The 22,322-nt window shown below is 37.2% G+C and overlaps 1 protein-coding gene across 3 annotated transcripts in view; it reads left to right on the top strand.

The window, feature by feature from the left end:
• The window catches only part of prorp (protein only RNase P catalytic subunit), a 106,161-nt gene extending 85,061 nt beyond the window's left edge, over positions 1-21,100 (top strand). For 2 of the 3 annotated variants that reach the window (XM_069916828.1, XM_069916826.1), the window contains 3 exons: positions 5,576-5,724; positions 15,240-15,435; positions 17,348-17,838. In XM_069916828.1, coding sequence (XP_069772929.1) covers positions 5,576-5,724; positions 15,240-15,435; positions 17,348-17,479 — 477 coding nt within the window. In that variant the 3' untranslated portion in view covers positions 17,480-17,838. Of the gene's footprint in view, positions 1-5,575; positions 5,725-15,239; positions 15,436-17,347; positions 17,839-19,871 lie in introns of those variants that run through there. The other variant, XM_069916827.1, reaches the window with a different exon arrangement.
• Positions 21,101-22,322: the final 1,222 nt, after the last annotated feature.

Raw genomic sequence — 22,322 nt, 5'->3', positions numbered from 1 at the left:
TACAGAACAAAAGTTGTCTTCCTTTGCTAGATCTTTTGCGTAAGGGTTATCACCAGTCATCTCCTGTTTTGCAGATATCTGGGGTGTAGCACTCCCATCTTAATCCTCCAGGCCAGACTATCCCGTTGTGTTGATCAGAAATTAATTCATCCCCAGATATTTCTAATCACCATTCTGTTCTTGTCTGGCCAATTTCTGCTGTTCTCTTTAACACCTCCTCCTGCCTTAATCTTCCTCCTAGACTGGTTTTCCATTCCCTTTGTTTCTTGCAGGCCATTCTTTGTTCTGGTCTGGCCTGTGTTTCCTGTGCTACTCACCACCTCCTTCAGTTTGAGCATTCCTCCTAAATCGTTTTATGCATTTCCTCTCCCTGTATTTTGGGAGTAGACAATTTTGCTCAGCCAACTTTGCTCCATGCTGTGATTGCCACTTAATCACATTCCTCTTTTTCCCTAAACCATGCAGTACATATAAACTTATTAATTAATCATTTCTTTCATAATGTTTTAACCCCTAGATTCCAACACAGGCTAACAGTGGCTAACAGCCACAAGCTCAAAAATGGACTCTTATGATGGGTGGGGGTGGGGGGGGGGAGACCAGCAGCACGAGTTGGGCGGGCGAGGTGGGGTGAGAACAGCAGTGCGAGTCGGGCAGGCGAGAGACCAATAGCGCGAGTTGGGCGGGCGAGGAACTGGCAGCGCAAGTTGGGGGGGACCGGCAGCGCAAGTTGGGCGGGCGAGGGGGGGGGAGACGGCAGCGCAACTGGAAGGGGGTGGGGGTGGATACAGCAGCACAATTCGGGTGGGCTTAAGTTCTGTTTTCCTGCTTCCTGAATCATGACATATATGCATCTGTTCCGCGACTCAGCTGTAACACGTTATGAAATCTTGGTCCCCAACTGCACACTCTAACGAGATTTTACTGTATGTATAAAAATAGGAATCTTCAAATATTGTGCACTTGTGGGAACCTTTGTATGATTTTTTTCTAAAGACAGCTTTAGCTAAACAGTGCCAATGTTGTTGAAAAAAAACTTTGTTTCTGTAACTGCAAATCTGATACTGCAATATATGTGAATCCTGATTCCGAGATTCATAATGTAAAAGTCCTTAGTCTCTGGAATCTAACTTGATTACCTGTGTTACTTAAATCAGTATTTTGCTGCATTTTTCTTCATATTTATGCAGGAACTTAAAATGATTAAAAATCATATTAATCCTTGCGGGAGGGTAATTCCATGTCATAGAACTTTTGCAGCACAGATAGTGGCTTTTGGGTCTTGGCAGACTGTACTGACTGCAAGAATTATTCCCTTGCCCTTTGTTCCCTTAGGCACCTGTACCAGATTTAACTTGGCACAAGTTTGGGCAGATTTCTGACCTAAGAACTGGAACATGTGAGAAATTGTGTGGTCCATAGATTCTCAAGGTGGGGTGTACGCCCCACTGGAGGGGCATGGGAATACTTTAGTGGGGAGTATGAATATTTTGGGAAATGATTAAAAAGTTGGTTTGAAAAAAATAAACTCGTTATGTTGGTGTGAAAGATGTGACTTGGTAACACTGTCAGTACAGCATAATTGTGGTAATTTCCAAGTAAAATCACTTTGTTCTTTTTATTTTCATAACGTGTTTTTGCTCTTCTGATGTTTCTCTGTTGTTTTTTCCATTATTTCTCTTATTTTAACTGTTGTTATCCTTCGTTAACATTATAATTATATTTTTTCTGACCGCTCTTTATTATCATCCATTCCAAATTATCTCATTGGCGATGAGGATTCCAAATTATCTCAACAATCATGTCTTCATGATCCCCTTTACTTTTTTCAGTTCAATAGTGAGTGAGACCTGTATCTGTATGTATCTTTGTGCACTAGCGTATTGATGGGGCGGGGGGCAGGGGGGTCCACTTCAGGTGCCAGCCTGAGGGGGATGCCAAAATTGGAAAAAAATAGGGACCCCAGAAAGTAAATCATGAGGCTAACGTGGTTTTGATGCAATCTCTGAGAGAAAAAATGTCAGAAACTATTGCTAGTGTTTTTTTTAGGGTCAGTATTCTTCCTTTGATTTGATCATTACTTTTATTACATTTTTCAATTCTAAGACAATAAAATATTGATTAATCTGTTTCAGGGAGCTTGCGCTGTGTATATTCAAAATGAGCAGACCAAGCAAGCAAAGGGTTCCTCAATATTCATTGGAGTTCTTGAAGTTTGTGTTTATACCTGCTGTACACAATGAACCTTTTTGCCTATCATCCCAACAGACTTTGACAAATGAATCAATGAAAGCACGCCATCTGGAAGCTCATATGAGGGTAAAACATCCTAACCATGTCAATTCAAAATTGGAATATTTTAAATCACTGAAAGAAAATTTTGAAGAGATCAAAATTCATTTTTGAGAAACTAAGTACATTGAACAAACAACTCCAAGTAGCAAGTATTGATGCTCGTTGATAAAAAAAACAAAGATATTTGGATTCATGACACTTCTAGAATTATGCCAAAGGAATATTTCTGAAAGAAATTTCAGTCAATTCTATTGGTTGAATAAGTGTGAGATAACTAATGCTGCTATAAACATCATTGTTGACCATTTGAAAATGTTGGTTACTGACTTCAATGATAGATTTTGTAATTTAAAGGCAATGGATTTTCTCTCTTGGTTAACTTAGCCATTGCTATTGGACTTATCTGAAGTTCTAGTGCGATATCAAGAGGAGTTATCTGAGTTGCAACATGATGAACCTGTGAAAATTCTGTTCAAAGTGAAAGGAACCATAATGTGGCTGTCTAATGAGATTGAAAAGAAATACCCAAACTTGACTACTTTAGCAAGGGAACTATTGATCCATTTTCCATCGTCTTATTTAGTGGAATGTGGCTTCAGTGCTGTTAGTGATTTGCTACAAGCTAAGAGAAACCGACTGGAAATTACAAAACATGGAGAGTTAAGGTTGAATCTAACAAAATGAGTCCCTCAAATCAAAGTCTGCAGCCATTTTCAGGGGCAAGGTTCCCATTGAAGTGACAACAATTGTTGAATGTGTGTTTGAGATGGTTGACATATTGAAGTAGTAGTTGAATATTAAATATGTGTTCCAGTGTATTCTCGACCTTAATTGCATTGAAATGCACCTGCAGTAAATGGTTTAATTAAAACTTCTTTTGAATATATAACTTTTTTCCGCTAATGGAGGGGCGTACATTTTGAAAAATTAAAGTGGGGCCTAGAGCAAAAAAGGTTGAGAACCACTGGTGTAGTCCCATTGCATTCCTTGAGGTGTTCATTGGAGAAGTACAGGGCAGACAGATGATCTCACTGCCAATTTAGACTGAAGCTAGCATTGAAAACTGGAATTTCCATAAAAAGCGAAGGTGAGGCCAGTCATTAATGCCAAGACTTGCCCATGTTCACTATTAGATCCGCCCTGTTTTTCATTTGGCTTTGTGTCTCATTAATAGCATAATTGCCAGTGTCACAATTGCTGTGGGTTATTGAGAAATCATAAAAATCCTGTTTCTGTAACTTTTTGTGTATTTTTTTAGATGGTGATGAAAAGAGGGGAAATTACCATGACAAAAGTTAGTCATGCCACGTCTAACATTTCACAAGTGATCTATTCTGTGTTAGTATGACCAAGTTGCTTTGTTTGCATTTCTTTATGCAATGCTTTCAAATTCAATCAAGAACCAAGCAATTCTTTTGTGAATTCAAATAATGAATGTTTAGTTAATAAAATGATGAATTTCGCTCAATTAAAAAGAGAAAAATGTATGAGAAAAGTTGTTATTGCACACCTTCATTGTTCACCATTCTACCTCTACATTTCCTTTATTTAGATTGTATTTTTGAAAAAAAATCTCATTCATTTTTTATAACCATCCACATCAATTTGATTTCCTTATTTGCACCAAAGGAAATAGGGTATTAGTCCCAGTTTGGAGGAGTATGTGTCGGACTCTGGCTTTACCTTACTCTTAATTTAGTCTATGTGTAGTCTGAGTCCAGCGTGTTCTTTGAATGAAGTGATAGGAGAAGGTATTCGGTTCAACAGTCAATTTATTACACAGCACAAGAATAAAACTTAACAGAGCTCTGGGTCACTCATTAGTTCATAGGTCACCTGCACAGTGAGCTACTCCCCAAGACTGACCCCTATTGTCCAGTTGGTTCAGTTTATATAGGTCAACCTTATCATACAGAACAAAAGTTGGCTTCCTTTACTAGATTTCATTATCATACAGAACAAAAGTTGTCTTCCTTTGCTAGATCTTTTTGCATAAGGGTTATCACAAGTCATCTCCTGTTTTGCAGATATCTGGGGTGTAGCACTCCCATCTTAATCCTCCAGGCCAGACTATCCTGTTGTGTTGATCAGAAATTAATTCATCCCCAGATATTTCTAATCACCATTCTGTTCTTGTCCGGCCAATTTCTGCTGTTCTCTTTAACACCTCCTCCTGCCTTAATCTTCCTCCTAGACTGGTTTTCCATTCCCTTTGTTTCTTGCAGGCCATTCTTTGTTCTGATCTGGCCTGTGTCTCCTGTGCTACTCACCACCTCCTTTAGTTTGAGCATTCCTCCTAAATCGTTTTATGCATTTCCTCTCCCTGTATTTTGGAGCAGACAATTTTGCTCAGCCAACTTTGCTCCATGCTGTGATTGCCACTTAATCACATTCCTTTTTCCCTGAACCATGCAGTAAATATACACTTATTAATTAATCATTTCTTTCATAATGTTTTAACCCCTAGATTCCAACATATGCAAGTTAGGCATTTGGTTCAGTGATCACCCTGTTGAATAATATGGGCAAACATTTCCCAAACTAATAGTGTCTGTTCCGTAGTAAAATCCAGTATCTAGATCTTAATACAAATCAATAGTTAAAAGGTAGAAGTCTTTTAAATTTACACAAGGGTTTTCTGAACATCATGGATGTATCAGAAATGTTCAGCTGAAAGATTTTTTGTGTGTGTGTGTAACTGCAGTACAAGAGAAACTTTGATTTAAATTGGTAAATGTGCCTTAGTGTTTGTCGAATGAATGTGTTATGTTCTAGCACAGTACTGAAATACAATGGCCAAACTGGTCTGGTTTAAAAGGGGAAAGTTGATGTTGAGCTGTTCCCAGGTTGTTAAGTTCTCGACTTGCATATCCCTTTGTAATTCTGAGATGCCCTGAGTCACATTTGCCTGCAGATTATGTGAAAAATAAAGTAAATAAAGCTCTGTTTGTTTTAATTCAATTCAAAATTTGCATTTATTCAAGTTTTATTGCTTCATTTTTCTTTTGTTTTTAAAAATAATTAAAAGCAACCATGTATCTAAAAGTCTTGCAAAACCTACTCATTTTAACAGCCTTGGAGGAAGAGTGTATGCTATGTTAATAGTTGACATAGCTCTGCAGCCTTTGTTAGTTTCACAATAGCCAATGTGGTATTGCAATTCCAAACACAATTCATTCCTTAACAAAAGAAAAAATTATTTGTATTTGTTTGCAGATTCATACATTGTTTACATTAAGTATGAAACTATAATTATTAATTTTCAATATTTTTCAAACAGCTTCTTGACGTAGTTACTCATCTTGCCCAACAAAACTTGCGTCTCCTTGTCCTTGGGCGCATGCACATGCTGAGAGGAACACACAGCTGGGACAAAGGTCACATGGCTGCCATAAAGAAATATGCTGACTGCTTCTTTACAGCAAATATGTAAGTTAAAGTTCAATATAATAAGTGAAAAGGAAAACTCAAGAAGATCTGTCCTCCCTTCTTAGTAAAAAGAGTTGAATAATTCTAACATCCAGAGTGAAAAAAAGAGCGAAGATTTATCATAAAAGCATTTCTTGGGGATTATGTTTACAGCTCTTTCAAAAGTTGACGCAGGGCAATGAACAAAATGATTTGTTCATGTAAAATTCAGTAATTATAGTACTTGTGTGTTTTTTCTAAATTAAGTCCTTTGCTTGACTTTTAATGGTCAACATCTGGGGAATCCTAGTTTAAGTTCCTGATAGCCAACTTTTATTCGTATAACAAGTTCACTTGTATAAGTTAACATGGTGAATAATTTTAAGATGATAATATACACTAATTATTGATATACAATATCTTTTGATTCATTAATGTTACACTGTCATCCTTGTGAGAAACAGAAGTACCTTCACAGAAATTGCTCGAGACAAAAATTGAGAACAAAGAACATTTATTATACAACAGTGCAAAGTTGGGTGCTTCCCCTTACCCTGGGAATACACTCACACACTGGGGCTCACCCAACTTTTATACAGTTTATTTCAGTATAGAAGTACCCTCCCACTTACATTCTTCTGCCTCTTGGATGAGTTTGGCATTAGGCAATCCTGTCTGCCTATGTGCTGTTTCTGTGAACTTGGAGGACCAGGGGGTATCCTGTCAGTGTCCAATCATGTCAGTGTCCTAATTCACACCTTCCCGACTCTCAGGGCTTACTAACTTCTTATATGCAGAACTTGCTAATTCTGTCTAAGGCTTACAAATTACATATACGGAACTTGCTGACTCTCTCTAAAAGGCTAGAAGACCCTTATCTTTTTTAGACTAACTTTACCTTCCTACATTCTATTATCTATTATCTATCCTTATCTTATTTCATACTGGCTTTATTCATTACACATGTATCCATACTAGTTTTCTTCATCTTTCATATTTTCATATTAGTTTTACTCATCTCTCACATCCTGATTACAGATAATGCAAGAAAGAAATTGAAAAAAAAATGTTCATACCTCAGTCCTCAGCACTCAATTAAAATAATAAATAATTTGTTGTTTTAACAAATTTTGGACTGCCTTGGGTATCTCAGTGAAGTTTTAGAAATACAGTCATTCTCTAAAGCCTCCTGGTAACTTATGGTGTTAACAGATATTGTCGATTGCCTTTAAATGCTCAGTACAGCAGGTAATGAGTGTTGCCTTGGAAGTATCCTTTGAGCTAGGTTGGATCTCTACATTCCATTGTGGATATTTAAAAAAGTGTTCAGCACTGAGTTTTAAATAATTGCTTGGTGGATCTTGTCTTTCAAGGACTGAAGACTGTGGGGTAACCTTACAGAAATCTTTAAAATGACAAAATACTTTGATGGAGTTAATAGAAAATAGAAAATATGTTTTCGTGTAGAAGAATATAACTGAGTCCCCATGAAATCTAACCAGGAATTCAAATTAAATTCTTCTCCCAGTGAGTGGTGAAATGTCAAATTTAATTTCATAATGTGGTTGAAGTGAATAGTACAAATCCAAAAAGAAGAGCTCAATAAGTATATCAAGAAGGAGAGAACCGGAGGAGTCACGTGATGGAGTAGTGGCCGGACGGTGAACTCCAGCCCTCTCCAGAAAAGTCGGGAAAAACAAGAGAAAATACAAAGGCACAGAAATACAAGTTAAAGAAAAGTGAGTATAAAGGTGGAAAGAAGATGGAGACAAAAGGAGAAAAATCAAAATCAACAGAAAGAAGAGAGGAAGAGAAGACAACGGAGGAAAAAGGTGAAGGCCTTACCTGTCCGAAGAGGCCCGCTGTGGAGAGAAGACCCCACTACCTCAGGTCGGTAGAAAGAGAACTACAACAATGGCTCACAGAGCCGAGTAAAAGTGCGCAACCGCGCATGCGCGACTCCTCGCGCATGCGCGATGCGCATACAAAAAAACACACCGACGGGAGGGGGGACCAGCTGGGGAGTCGATCTCCACAGCCGGCAATGACAGCTGCAGAACACCTGCAGCAAGAAGAGACCACAGAAGACAATAGAAACAAGAAAGAAGAGGAGGAAAGGGCAGCAAAGAAACAACAGATGGTCAACCTAGAGGAAGAAGAAGAGGAAGAGGAAGAGTACAGGGAAATAGAAGAAGAAAAGATAGGCAAGGTAAAGGAGGTACTTGCTCTTGTTAGAGGATACATGGAGTCATTTAAAGAATGGCAAACACAGGAATTCAATGATTTAAGAAGAAGAATAAACAACACAGAAAAGAAAATAAATAAAATGGATATGACCTTAACAGAAATGGGGAAAAAAATGGACAAGATGGAAGAACGGGCAATAGCAGCAGAAATGGAGGTAGAAGACTTAAAAAAGAAATTGGAGGAATCTAATAAAAAAACTAAAGAGACACAAGAATTACTAGCCCAAAAAATAGATATAATGGAAAATTATAACAGAAGAAATAACATAAAGATAGTGGGCCTTAAGGAAGATGTAGAAGGCAAGAATATGAGGGAGTTTATAAAAGAATGGATCCCTAAGGCCCTAGGATGTCCAGAACTACAGCAAGAAATGGAAATAGAAAGGGCACATAGAGCATTGGCCCCTAAACCACAACCACAACAAAAACCAAGATCTATTGTAGTAAAATTCCTAAGATATACTACAAGAGAAAAGGTACTGGAGAAGACAATGGAAAAAGTAAGAGAGGGCAACAAACCACTGGAGTATAAAGGGCAAAAAATCTTCATTTATCCAGATATAAGCTTTGAACTCCTAAAGAAGAGAAAAGAGTTCAATGCAGCAAAAGCGATTTTATGGAAGAAAGGATATAAATTTACACTGAAGCATCCTGCGGTATTGAAAATATTTATTCCAGGACAACAAAACAGACTATTCTCGGATCCAGAAGAAGCACGAAAATTTGCAGAACAATTACAAAAATAGACTGAGGGATGAAGACGGGTAATGAGAGCAAAAATTATCACGATTGATATGTATGTGGGTAAAGACAAAAATAGACTGAGGGATGAAGACGGGTAAGGAGGGTAAAAATGACCACGATTGATATGTATGCGGGTAAAGAGGTATAAGAGTGAATAGAGACAATGGGCATATGTGAAAGTATCTGTAATTAGAGGAAAACATAGAAAGTATAGACAAGAATTAATAAGGGAAGGTAATGGAATAGAGAGAATAAGGAGGGAACTAAAAGAGTGACCTTTGTGACATATAAAAAACGAAATCTTTTCTGGGGGGGGCTGGGTGGGGGGAAAAGAGCGGTCACTGCAAAATCAGTTGACGCATGCGAGTGGATTCGCAAATCCAAATGGAGAGGGGAGATGTGGTTGTCCAACAAGGGATAAAGGGCAACTCAGGAGGGGAAGGGGAGATTGGGGATAAAGAAGATAGAAATAGGAGAATAAGGAAAATGTTGGATGTTGTAGGAATGTTGTCTGGTAAAGAGTTGAAAATAAGAAAACAGAAATGGAAAAGGAGGAAAGGTAATGATGGAAAAACGGAAAGAGAAGATAAACAAAATATAAAATGGCTACGCTGAACTATATGACTCTAAATATTAATGGAATACATAACCAAATTAAAAGGAAGAAACTACTAAATTTACTGAAAAAAGAAAAAATAGATATAGCATTTGTCCAAGAAACACATTTAACTGAATTGGAGCACAAGAAATTAAAGAGAGATTGGGTAGGACATGTAACAGCAGCATCGTATAATTCAAAAGCAAGAGGAGTGGCTATATTAATTAGCAAAAATGTGCCATTTAAAATAGAAGAGAAAATAATAGATCCAGCAGGGAGATATGTTATGATAAAATGTCAGATATATTCAGAGCTTTGGAATCTACTTAATATATATTCACCTAACGAAGAAGATCAAAAGTTTATGCAAGATATCTTTTTGAAGGTAGCTAATACGCAAGGGAACATACTAATAGGAGGGGATTTCAATCTGAATTTGGATCCAAATAAGGATAAAACGGGGAAAAAAATTAACAGGAAGAACAAAGTAACCAAATTTATAATTAAATCAATGCAAGAAATGAAACTTGTGGACATATGGAGGAAACAAAACCCAAAAGAAAAGGAATACTCATACTACTCGACTAGACATAAAACATACTCAAGGATAGACCTATTCCTGTTATCAGCCCACATACAAGGGAGAGTTAGGAAAACGGAATATAAAGCTAGACTATTATCGGACCACTCACCCCTGTTATTGGCAATAGAGCTAGAAGACATCCCTCCAAGAATGTATAGATGGAGATTAAACCCCATGCTACTTAAAAGACAGGATTTTAGAGAATTTATTGAAAAACAATTAAAAATGTACTTTGAAGTAAATACGGAATCAGTGGAAGATAAGTTTATACTATGGGACGCAATGAAAGCATTCATTAGAGGGCAAATAATAAGTTATGCAACCAAGATGAAGAAGGACTATAATCAGGAAACAGAGCAGTTGGAAAGGGAAATAATAAACATAGAAAAAAAATTAGCAATAAAGGAAGATACAACCAAAAGAAGAGAATTGGCGGATAAAAAAATAAAATATGAAACATTACAAACATATAAGGTGGAGAAGAATATAATGAAGACAAAACAGAAATATTATGAACTAGGGGAAAAAACACACAAAATCCTAGCATGGCAGCTTAAGACAGAGCAAACTAAGAAAATGGTATTGGCAACAAGGAAAAAAGACAAACAAATTACATATAATCCAAAAGAAATTAAGGAAAACTTCAGAGAATTCTATGAACAATTATACCGAACCGAAAACGAAGGGAAAGAAGGGAAAATAGATGAATTTTTGACTAAAATTGAACTACCAAAACTACAAATAGAGGAACAAAATAAATTAACAGAACCATTTGGAACAGTAGAAATACAAGAGATAATAAAAAATTTACCAAATAATAAGACACCAGGAGAGGATGGACTCCCAATAGAATTCTACAAAACATTTAAAGACCTAATAATACCGCCCCTCCTGGATGTAATCAACCAGATTGATGAGACACAAAACTTACCAGATTCATGTAAAACAGCAATAATTACAGTGATACTAAAACAAGGGAAAGATCCACTCTCACCAGCGTCATATAGACCAATATCTTTGCTAAACACAGATTATAAGATAATAGCTAAACTATTAGCGAACAGATTAGCAGAACAGGTACCGAAAATGGTAAATTTAGACCAAACTGGATTTATCAAAAAAAGACGCACAACAGACAATATTTGTAAATTTATTAACTTAATTCATGCAGTAGAAGGAAATAAAGCACCGGCAGTAGCAGTTGCTTTAGACGCAGAGAAGGCCTTCGACAGAGTAGAATGGAATTACTTGTTCAAAGTATTGCAAAAATTCAGTTTACCGGAGAAGTATATTAATTGGATTAAAGCATTATATAAGGGACCGTTAGCGAAAGTGACAGTAAATGGACATGTATCAAAGCAATTTAACTTAAGCAGGTCAACGCGGCAGGGATGCCCACTATCACCATTATTGTTTGCGCTAGCTATAGAACCACTAGCAGAATCGATAAGAAGAGATAATAATATAAAAGGAATAAAAATAAAAGACAGGGAATATAAAATCAGTCTGTTTGCGGATGATGTGATAGTGTACTTAACAGAACCAGAACTATCAATAAAAGAACTATATAAGAAATTGAAGGAATATGGAGAAGTGTCGGGATACAAGATAAACGTAAATAAAAGTGAAGCAATGCCTATGAATAACGCGGACCTCAAAATTTAAGGAGGAATCCCCATTCAGATGGCAAACGCAGGCAATAAGATACCTAGGTGTGCAAATAAACAAAAATCTAGGCCAATTATATAAACTCAATTACAATCCACTAACGAAAAAATTACAGGACGATTTAGAGCATTGGAAAGAGCTGCCACTAACACTGATAGGAAGGATAAACTGTATTAAAATGAACATTTTTCCAAGGATACTATACTTATTTCAGGCATTGCCAATACAACTGACAGAAAAATTCTTCAAAGAGCTAAAGAAAATAATAAGGAGATTTTTATGGAGAGGGGGGAAACCGAGGATAGCACTAGACAAATTAACAGAATGGTATAAACAAGGAGGCTTACAATTGCCAAACTTCAAAAATTATTATAGAGCCGCACAATTAAGGTACCTATCAGATTTTTATCAAACAAGGGAAAAACCAGACTGGACGAGACTAGAATTAGATAAAATAGGGGAAAAGATACCTGAACACATATTATATAAATGGGACGAAAAATTGGTACAACATAGAACTTCTCCAGTATTACACCATCTCCTCAATATATGGAAGAAGATTCATGTAGAAAGAAATAAAATAAATTACCAAATACCAAAACTAATATTGACGCAAAATAAGCTACTCCCTTTTACAATAGACAACCTTGCCTTTAGAAAATGGGAAAAAAAAGGGATTAAAAGAATAGAAAATTGTTTTTCAGGAAGTAGATTCTTATCCTTTGAACAAATGAGAGATAAGTACAATATAACGGGAGATACAGCGCTGGCATATTACCAACTGAGATCCTACTTGAAAGATAAATTAGGAAGCAACTTGAGTTTACCAGAGGGAAGTAACCTTGAATATGTGATTACAGATACAATGTTAATCAAAAGATTTATAAAAAATATGTATATTAAACTGCAAGAAAAGGAGAATGAGGAAACAAATGGTAAAACTAAACAAAAATGGGAACAAGATTTAAATATAAAGATAAAAAAGGAAACATGGGAGAAGTTATGCTCTGGAACGATGAGAAATACAATAAATACGAGGCTGCGTATGATACAATATAATTGGTTACACAGACTATACATTACACCGCAAAAGTTAAATAAATGGGACCCAACAGTATCTGATAGATGTTTTCGATGTAAAAAAGAAAGGGGATCAACAATTCATGCAATCTGGACATGTGAGAGAGTAGAAAAATTTTGGGATGATCTCAATCAGATATTAAATAAAATAACAGAAAACAATATACCAAAGAATCCAGAGATCTTTCTCCTAAGTAACATAAAAAATAAAGAATTTGGAATTGACTTGGAGGATGCACAAAAAAGATTTGTTAAGATAGCCCTAGCTGTAGCAAAAAAATGTATTATGTCAACCTGGAAATTGGAAGATAATTTGAAAATACAACAATGGTATATAGAAATGAATAAATGTATTCCATTAGAAAAAATAACATATAGTTTAAGAAATAATATTGAAATATTCGAACAAGTATGGGAGCCTTACATTAAATACAATAGCGAAAACCTACCGGGAACAAACATTACCTAAGTTGATGGAAGGAGAAGAGAAGAAAAGAATGGACTCAGTAGAATTTCTGGTGTATTTTTGTTGAATGACAACATTGTCTAACTGAATTAATGCAACCTAGATTGTATAACTAAAATGGATGAGAGGGGGGGGGGGATGGGGGGGTGGCTTGGGAGGAGGGAGGGGGGAGGGAGAAAAAGTCACTGTAAATGTGTGGAAAAGAAAAAGTGTATATCATGGCTATTGTGATTTATGGTGTGAAAAATAAAAAATTTAAAAAAAAAAAAAAAAAAAAGGAGAGAACCGAGCAGATAAGTGTAGAAGAGGAAAAATAGAAGACTTGCATGAAACACACTGGCGAGACAAAATGGCCTGTTTCTATGCTGTAAGAAACCAATGTAAAAAAAATTAATAAAGGTAAAGAATGCATTTGTCCATCTGAAGAATTCTTATTTAAAATGAAAATACTCTGATAGTTATCTTGAGTACCTTGACATTATTTCTCTCACAACCCTTTTGCTGTATTTTGTCCTATGCATACATTCTGTACACATTGGTGTTCTCTGTTATTTGGCTGATTATTAGTATTTTAAAATTGCTTCCCTTCAAATAATTGCAGGAATCAAACAAAGTTGTGATATCAAGATACTGGATATTTCCTGAATGACCTGACATTATTCATTAAGGACCAATCTTTGAGATTAAATTATCCCTTATTTTACATTTTAATTTTTTTTTAGATTTAGACATACATACAACACCATAACAGGCCCTCCTGGCACAAGAGCACATGTTCCCAAAATACACCAATTAGCCTATGATCCACATGCATTTTTGAAGGGTGGGAGGAAACCCACACAGACACAGGGAGAACATACAAACTCCCTACAGACACCACCGGATTCGAACTCGATTCGCTGGCACGGTAATAACGTTGCGTTAACTGCCTCACTAACTATGCTGCCCTTTGCTTAATGTTGAATGACGAAGAGTGGATCTTGTTGGACTCTGGCTTTACCTTACTCTTAATTTAGTCTATGTGTGGTCTGAGTCCAGCGTGTTCTTTGAATGAAATGATAGGAGAAGGTATTCGGTTCAACAGTCAATTTATTACACAGCACAAGAATAAAACTTAACAGAGCTCTGGGTCAGTCGTTAGTTCATAGGTCACCTGCACAGTGAGCTATTCCCCAAGACTGACCCCTATTGTCCAGTTGGCTCAGTTTATATAGATCAACCTTATCATACAGAACAAAAGTTGGCTTCCTTTGCTAGATTTCATTATCATACAGAACAAAAGTTGTCTTCCTTTGCTAGATCTTTTTTCATTAGGGTTATCACAAGTCATCTCCTGTTTTGCAGATATCTGGGGTGTAGCACTCCCATCTTAATCCTCCAGGCCAGACTATCCTGTTGATTTGATCAGAAATTAATTCATCCCCAGATATTTCTAATCACCACCATTCTGTTCCTGTCTGGCCAATTTCTGCTGTTCTCTTTAACACCTCCTCATACCTTAATCTTCCTCCTAGACTGATTTTCCATTCCCTTTGTTTCTTGCAGGCCATTCTTTGTTCTGGTCTGGCCTGTGTCTCCTGTGCTACTCACCACCTCCTCAGTTTGAGCATTCTTCCTAAATCATTTTATGCATTTCCTCTCCCTGTATTTGGGAGCAGACAATTTTGCTCAGCCAACTTTGCTCCATGCTGTGATTGCCACTTAATCACATTCCTCTTTTTCCCTGAACCATGCAGTACATATAAACTTATTAATTAATCATTTCTTTCATAATGTTTTAACCCCTAGATTCCAACAATCTTTCCACAAAAACACATAAATATCACATGTTTCAGCTTCAAATAAGTGCATAAAATGGCCATAAAATCCTAAAATGAGGCACTCATCTACATCCACCTTTTTGAATATACTATCACAAAGCTCAATTTTTGCAAACATTGCACATTGGGAGATGGTTTCTAAAGTATTACAGGAAGAAGAGAGGAATTTGCACAAGATCACACCAGTACATTCAACTGATATTCACTAAACAGAAGCTAAATTTCTAGTTTAATTACTTCTTGGGAGTTTGAAAATGCTGTTGCAAACCTATTTGTCTGTGTAGATGTTAATTGATATAATGAGTATTTGTTTTGTTTTATCTTGATCCAGATCAGAAGATGACCCCTTTCTCTTGTATGCAACAATACTTTCAGGCAATCATTGTAAATTCCTTAGTAGAGACCTCATGCGAGATCATAAAGCTTGTTTGTCTGACAAAAACACCCGGCGTTTGTTCTTCAAGTGGCAACGTGGACATCAGCTTGTGCTGTCAGGCTTTAATCCAGGACGCAAGATGAAATTTGAGGTAGAAAGCACGTTGATATGATTTAGAAGAGCAAAGAATTGAATGCAACCTTTCCACAAAATGGATTATTCTTACACAGATTATCAGATAGTCAGGTAGTAAAGACTCAAGAGAAATTGAGTTTTTTAATGCTTTTTTATGCTTCAGTGCCTTATATATTCTGAAAATTAGCTCCACATTCTCAAATTTACATTGAAAAGTATTTCTATAATTAGATTTTTTTTCTGCCTAATGTAAGAATTGTTTTCCATTTGTGAATAAATGTCAACCTGGCAAGTAACTAGGTTTTTGTGAAAGATTTTCACTACGGTCCCATGTTGTTTCTGATGGTTAGTTATATTAGGCAGATCGGAATCTTTTGCATAAAATTAAATTACTAAACAATTAGTTCACAAAATATCTTTGACAGTAGCAGTAAAAAACAATTCTTCTTTCAGGACACTATTTGGAAATGATTCATGTAAGGGTTAAAAAGGAAAACCAGATGACCATTTCATGGGGTGGGGGGGAATAATTGTTGATGTTTTGTGTTGAGACCCTGCATCAGGACAGTCGTGGTGTGTTTTTCCATTGGCTCAAACTAAATTAAATAAACAGAAGCAAAATATGAAATAAAAAATATAAAATTGTTGAAAGCACTTAACAGATTGTTAAATTTTGACCCATTAAAATAAATGGGTTAGAATCCTATAAATCTGAAATCTGACATTAATATCTAATATTCACATTTAATGGAGACGGAAGACGGGGCAACAACGTATTTTATCTTGGCAGTCTCCAACCAGATGGCATCGATATTAACCTCCAATTTCCATTGACCTCAACCTGTTCTTTCTCTTTCCCTTTCCTATCAGAGAGCTATCCTCACCCTTCTTCCCTTCTCATCTCAGTTCCTTTCTCTTATTTCCCCTCCCACAAGTTAATCTTTCACCTGCCAGTGTGTGCTCCACCCTCTTTCCTTTCACCCACCCCCAACCTTTTTGGGCATTTGCTTGATTTTCATCACTCTTGAAGAAAGGCTCAGGCTCAAAATATCAACCGCCTTTTACTTTCCATGGATGTTCCATGATCTGTTGAGTTTTTCCACCACGCTTTATGTATTGCTGAAGAAGGGACAAGTACCCAATACCTGAGTAGCAGATTAGGAACTTAAATATTTTAAAAGGCTAGTCGCCTCATATTTAACCTTCTTTACAGGTTTTACATTTCTGACAAAGTTCACCTGACATTTTGATCTGTGATCAATCTAAATCCAAACACCTGAATATTATTGATCTCAAATTGATTTTTTAGGCTGAAATTTGCTGGCCAAATTGCTGACATTTCTTTACTTAACTGCCTTAAAATTTGTGATCCGACACAAATGTTGAAGCCCCACTCTATGCTTGGTTTTGCCAATTATATTTCAAAATTATACCCCTAATGGGGAATGAAAATGCAGTAATTTCCCAGGACTTAACACAGGCCAATCTGCTTCTGAATCTGTGCTGGATTAATCGTTTTGCATGAGCTGAAAACTTAGCATTTCAATGTAGAGATTTGTCTGAAAGGTGAAGGGTATGTAATAATTGTTTTCAATTTTTAAATATATTTTCTATTTATTTAAATTATTTACTTATTTTAATTTTTTAAGAAGAATTTCCTATTGCTTAAGATGTTTGAATTATTATGACAGGACAAAAGTACAAAACCCCCAAGCTTTTTGGCCAGATAATATTGAAAAAGATATTGCTAAACAGTTCATATAATTCTGATTTTCTTTGTAGAGCAAATTGCTTAATTATTTTTATGTGGGTTACACTTAGTCATGCAAATAAATAGTGTTTATATTTCCTACTAATATGTAATTATTTTTAATACTACTTGGTTTCACCATTCATTGCCAGTTTTTAATATTTATTTTTCTCTATAGGTCATACCAAAGTATGACACAATAATACAGTCAACAAAAAATACTTGGCACATTCCATATGAAGAGGGAGGAGTGGAGAGATGCTCCTATGAAGTTCCACGTAAATGGTTGTGTCTTCAAAAACATAACTGAAGACAGAATAGTTGGAGGTATTGCTTGGATGTTGTCAGTAGTTTTTTTTAATCTATCTTGAAATTTTTATTTTTTTAATATCTTATTCTCTTCTCCAAGGAATATGACAGTTGCATAGAAAAGTGGTGGCTTATTATAAAGACTGCCAGATCACGATATGAGTTAATTTGGTAAAGTTGAAGGCTCAGAACTTAAGATGTTTTATGATTAGTCATTGGGAGACGTTCAGTAATGTAAACCAAAAAAATGATGTTCACGAGTACCATAAGAGCACTCTATTTCAGAATTGCATGAAAAGTGCAAGATTTTTTTGTTACCTGCTAATACCTACAAATAATAAAATAGAATTTGATTTGTGAGTTCACTTAGTTATTTGCATTTTTCAGTCAAACAAATGAAGCAATAGTTGCCCAAACAAATTATTTAAAGAGCGCGTGCGTGCACACACACACAACCTCCCCAAAGCTGAGATGTTTTTTTCACATAAATAGAATATTTCATTGAGCATGAATGAGATAAGGTTTTTTTAAACTCAGATTTGCTATTTCTTGTTATCATCCATGTCTGTTTATTCTCCATACCCTTCAGCACCTTTTTTTACATTTATTTGATATCCTTTAATTTCAGCAATTTAAACATTTTCCCTCACTGTTTACATTTGCATAGCAGAGACTGTTAGAGTGAAAATATCAGGGGTATTTTTAAAGTAGAACCAGTGAGCTCCAATTTGTTTGCAGGCCTGAAGATGATTGTTACAATCATGGGGCTGGATGATGGGCAGCAATGAAATAATTTTGTTAACATGGGTACAAAAGAGGCTCCAGGCATCACAGGAAATAATTTTAACATCAGGCCCCCTCCAGTTATATCAGGAGAACGAGTTGGATTACCAGTACTACGCTGAAATGGGATTTGTGGTTAACTGTGCACAAGAGGTCTTTTAAAACCAGCAGTTACTGCATCCAGCCAGAATAGTGAGAATAATAACAATAATTGTCAGTTTACCTGGTAATCTTAAATGATTTTTAGGCTATCATCACAGTATCAATTGTGAAAGGTTATCATAAAATTCTCAATTGAGTACTTTTCTGACAAAGGTGGCATTCTATTGAAACAGAGTTGAATATGTCTTTAATTCAGCATTGCACACATGCACTTAACAAAATGAATCAGAATGGATATATTTTTATTTCTCTAAATACAGAATTTTGGCATTCTGCCATGTTATCCCCAGCATTTATGACTTGTTGCTTTGACAGTGTAGTCTGTAAGTGAATTCCAAAATGGTTTTAAAATTACCAAAAATTGATATATTTAAGTACTCCAGGACCATTATATCAATTCCAGGAATTGGTTTTCTTTCAGAAAAAGAAGAAAGCATGAAAATAGCAGAAGTACTCACTAGGCCCCTCATGCCAGCCATGATTATGCTACTTAATATTGGCTTCAAATCCTCTCTTATGACAGTTCCCATAACTTTTAATTCCATGTCATTGGAGCAGAAATACGCTATTCAGCCCATTGAGTCTGCCCTGCCATTCAATCATGATCTGATCCATTTTCCCACTCAGTTCCACTGCCTGTCGTATTCCTCATAAGCTTTAATGCCCTGGCTAATCAAGAACATATCAATCTCTGCCTTAAATACACCCAATGTCTTGGCTTCCACATCCGCCCTATGGCAACAAGTTCCACAAATTCACACCCTGTGGTGAAAGAAACTATGCTGCATCTCTGTTCTAAGTGGACTCCCTGCAATCCTGAAATTTTGTCCTCTTGTCCTACCCTCTCCCATTATGGGAAAACAACCCTTTCCATGCCTTTCAATATTCAAAATGTTTCAAAGAGATCCCCCCCCCCCCCCCCTCATTCTCCTAAGTTCTGAAGAGTACAGGCCAAGAGCCATGAGATGCTCCTCATATGATAACCTTTCATTCCTGGAATCATCCTTTGTTTTAAAAATAAATTGGTCTCTAGCTTAAATAGATCTTATGGTGTGGTCTCCACCAACCTGAGTCAGAGAATTCCCGAGATTCACGAGATCAAATTGATAATAAATGTCACAGGATAAATAAATATTCACAGTTGCACTCAATGCAAGAAAAAAAAGTTCTTCCAGTAGTGCAGGCTCATCTTTTGGGGTAGTTTATGGTTAGGGTTAGAGAGGTACAGGGATGTTCAAGCTTTTGGGTAAAGTCTGTTCTTGAAACTGGAGGAGCTGGGTTTCGGGCTCCTGCACTTTCTGCCTGAAGTGACCAGCGAGAACAGATTGTGACCAGGATGGTGAGGGTCTTTTATAATGTTGGCTGCCTTCAATAGACAGGAGGTAGGTGTATTTGTGTGAGTGGTCTATTCTTTTTGAATTCATTTTCATTCTTTACCTGCTTCACAGAAGTCATGATCTGAACCACTGAGACCATCACAAACTCTATCCAAGTACAGTTTGGGCTTAAAAATAGTTTTGTCATCATATCAACCTTCTTCTCAATCTTCATTCTAACATTGGATTTCATCACTAAGCATCCCATTAAAGTGACTACAGTACAAACAGAAAAGTGTATATCCAGCATCTTCACTCCAGAATCAAGATCACCTCATCATCAGTCTTCCATTTACAATGCTCGGATGATGCTTGTGTTTATGTTCATTCACTGATTTCTTCTTTGAAGCATCTTTCTTTGGCTTGGCTTCGCGGACGAAGATTTATGGAGGGGGTAAAAGTCCACGTCAGCTGCAGGCTCGTTTGTGGCTGACAAGTCCGATGCGGGACAGGCAGACACGGTTGCTGCGGCTGCAGGGGAAAATTGGTTGGTTGGGGTTGGGTGTTGGGTTTTTCCTCCTTTGCCTTTTGTCAGTGAGGTGGGCTCTGCGGTCTTCTTCAAAGGAGGTTGCTGCCCGCCAAACTGTGAGGCGCCAAGATGCACGGTTTGAGGCGATATCAGCCCACTGGCGGTGGTCGATGTGGCAGGCACCAAGAGATTTCTTTAGGCAGTCCTTGTACCTCTTCTTTGGTGCACCTCTGTCACGGTGGCCAGTGGAGAGCTCGCCATATAACACGATCTTGGGAAGGCGATGGTCCTCCATTCTGGAGACGTGACCCACCCAGCGCAGCTGGATCTTCAGCAGCGTGGACTCGATGCTGTCGACCTCTGCCATCTCGAGTACTTCGACGTTAGGGATGAAAGCGCTCTTTGAAGCATACAAGGAGATGAATGTACCTTTGAGTATTTCAATAGTAAAAGTTCTGTACTAACCTGGCCTATTGTACAATATTCGTTACATTTAAGAAAAAAATATAGAGTGAGCATTAACCTTTGTAAATGACCTTTTTCATCCTCACAAAATATGAATCTAGAAAATGTGCATCACTTCTCTCATTTTTGTACTGAAGGTGAGGGATGATCGACAGATTGTGATGAGGAGTGGAGTTGGGAAAGAAAGGGGAGTAAGGTGGAGGATGAGACATACATGGTAAGACTTGGGAAGGTCGAGGGAGAGGGGGGCACAAAATTATCTTCCTAGAAGGCCATTAATGAACCAGGTGGATTTTTACAACAATGTCATAGCTTTATTATTGTCATTAAAAGTTTTTTCTTTTAAAGAATGGTACAAATTGAATTTAAATATTGCAGTTGCCATGGTAAGATTCAAATGCATCTTCAGATCAATGGTTCCAGTCCATTGGGAGCATTGTATCACACTCAAATGCTATCTTGATTTCAGGAGTTCATCATGTGGGATGCTCAGTTTCACATGCCAAGACGTGTTTTTTTTTTATACATAGACTTTGCATGATTTCACTGTTGGGAAGAGTGCTCCCGACATCCCGGCAGTGGTCATTCACACAGGAATGACCAAAACTGCAAATCTCAATTTTTGACCACGAGTTTAGATAGCATACCAGCATTATGGTATGTAAAGAGGTGGGACGTCGACCGTGATGTATAATATACATGGGACATACAGCGCCACTGCATCAACATCAAGTAATATCCTTCAGAGGAAAATCACCGCTATGTCTTATTCCCTGAATGCCTGCAGTTCAATGGACGGTCTTGGCAGGATAGTGGATAAGGCCATGGACAGACGTGAGTATGGGTGTGAGAGACAGAATTTAAATGGTTGACTACTGGGAGGTCTCTGTCACGGGTGCAGATGGAGCAAAGGTGCTCAGTGAAGCGATCTCCCAATCTGTGTCCATTTTCTCCAATGTAGAGAAGGCCACAAAGGGAGCACCGGATGCAGTAAACCAGTCCTGCGGATACACGTGAAGTGTTACTTCACTTGAAAGACCTTTTTGGGGCCCTGTACTGTGGTGAGAGAGGAGGTGAGGTCACAGGGGAAGGTGTCGTGGAGGGATGAGTGCACGAGGGAGTCACAAGAGAGCAGTGCCGAAGGAAGGTAGAGAAGGGAGGATGGGGAAGATCTGCCTGATCGTAAATGCCAGAAATTCTGGAGGATAATGTGTTGGATGTCGAGGCTCTTGGGGTGGTCGGTGAGGATAAGGAGGTTTATAAGTGGCATAAAATTATCTTCCTAGAAGGCTATTAATGAACCAGGTGGATTTTTACAACAATGTCATAGCTTTGTCTATATTTGTCAAGAAACAATGTCTATATCTACTTTTGGCAACCACGTTGGACAGACTGGGGTTATTCTCACTGAAATTTAGGAGGCTGAGGGACAAAGATAGGAAAGGTTTCCCCGGAAGGGGGAGGTGTTGAGAACAAAAGGAAACAGATTTAAGGTGAGAGCAGACATTTAAAAGTACACATTTCACACTAAGAATGATGAATATTTGAACGAGCTGCTGGAGGCAGATGCAATTGCAAAGTTTAAAAGG

The sequence above is a fragment of the Narcine bancroftii genome, chromosome 2, assembly GCF_036971445.1.
Source record: "Narcine bancroftii isolate sNarBan1 chromosome 2, sNarBan1.hap1, whole genome shotgun sequence".
In the NCBI taxonomy this organism is placed as follows: domain Eukaryota; kingdom Metazoa; phylum Chordata; class Chondrichthyes; order Torpediniformes; family Narcinidae; genus Narcine; species Narcine bancroftii.
This window is presented reverse-complemented; position numbering and strand designations above follow the sequence as displayed.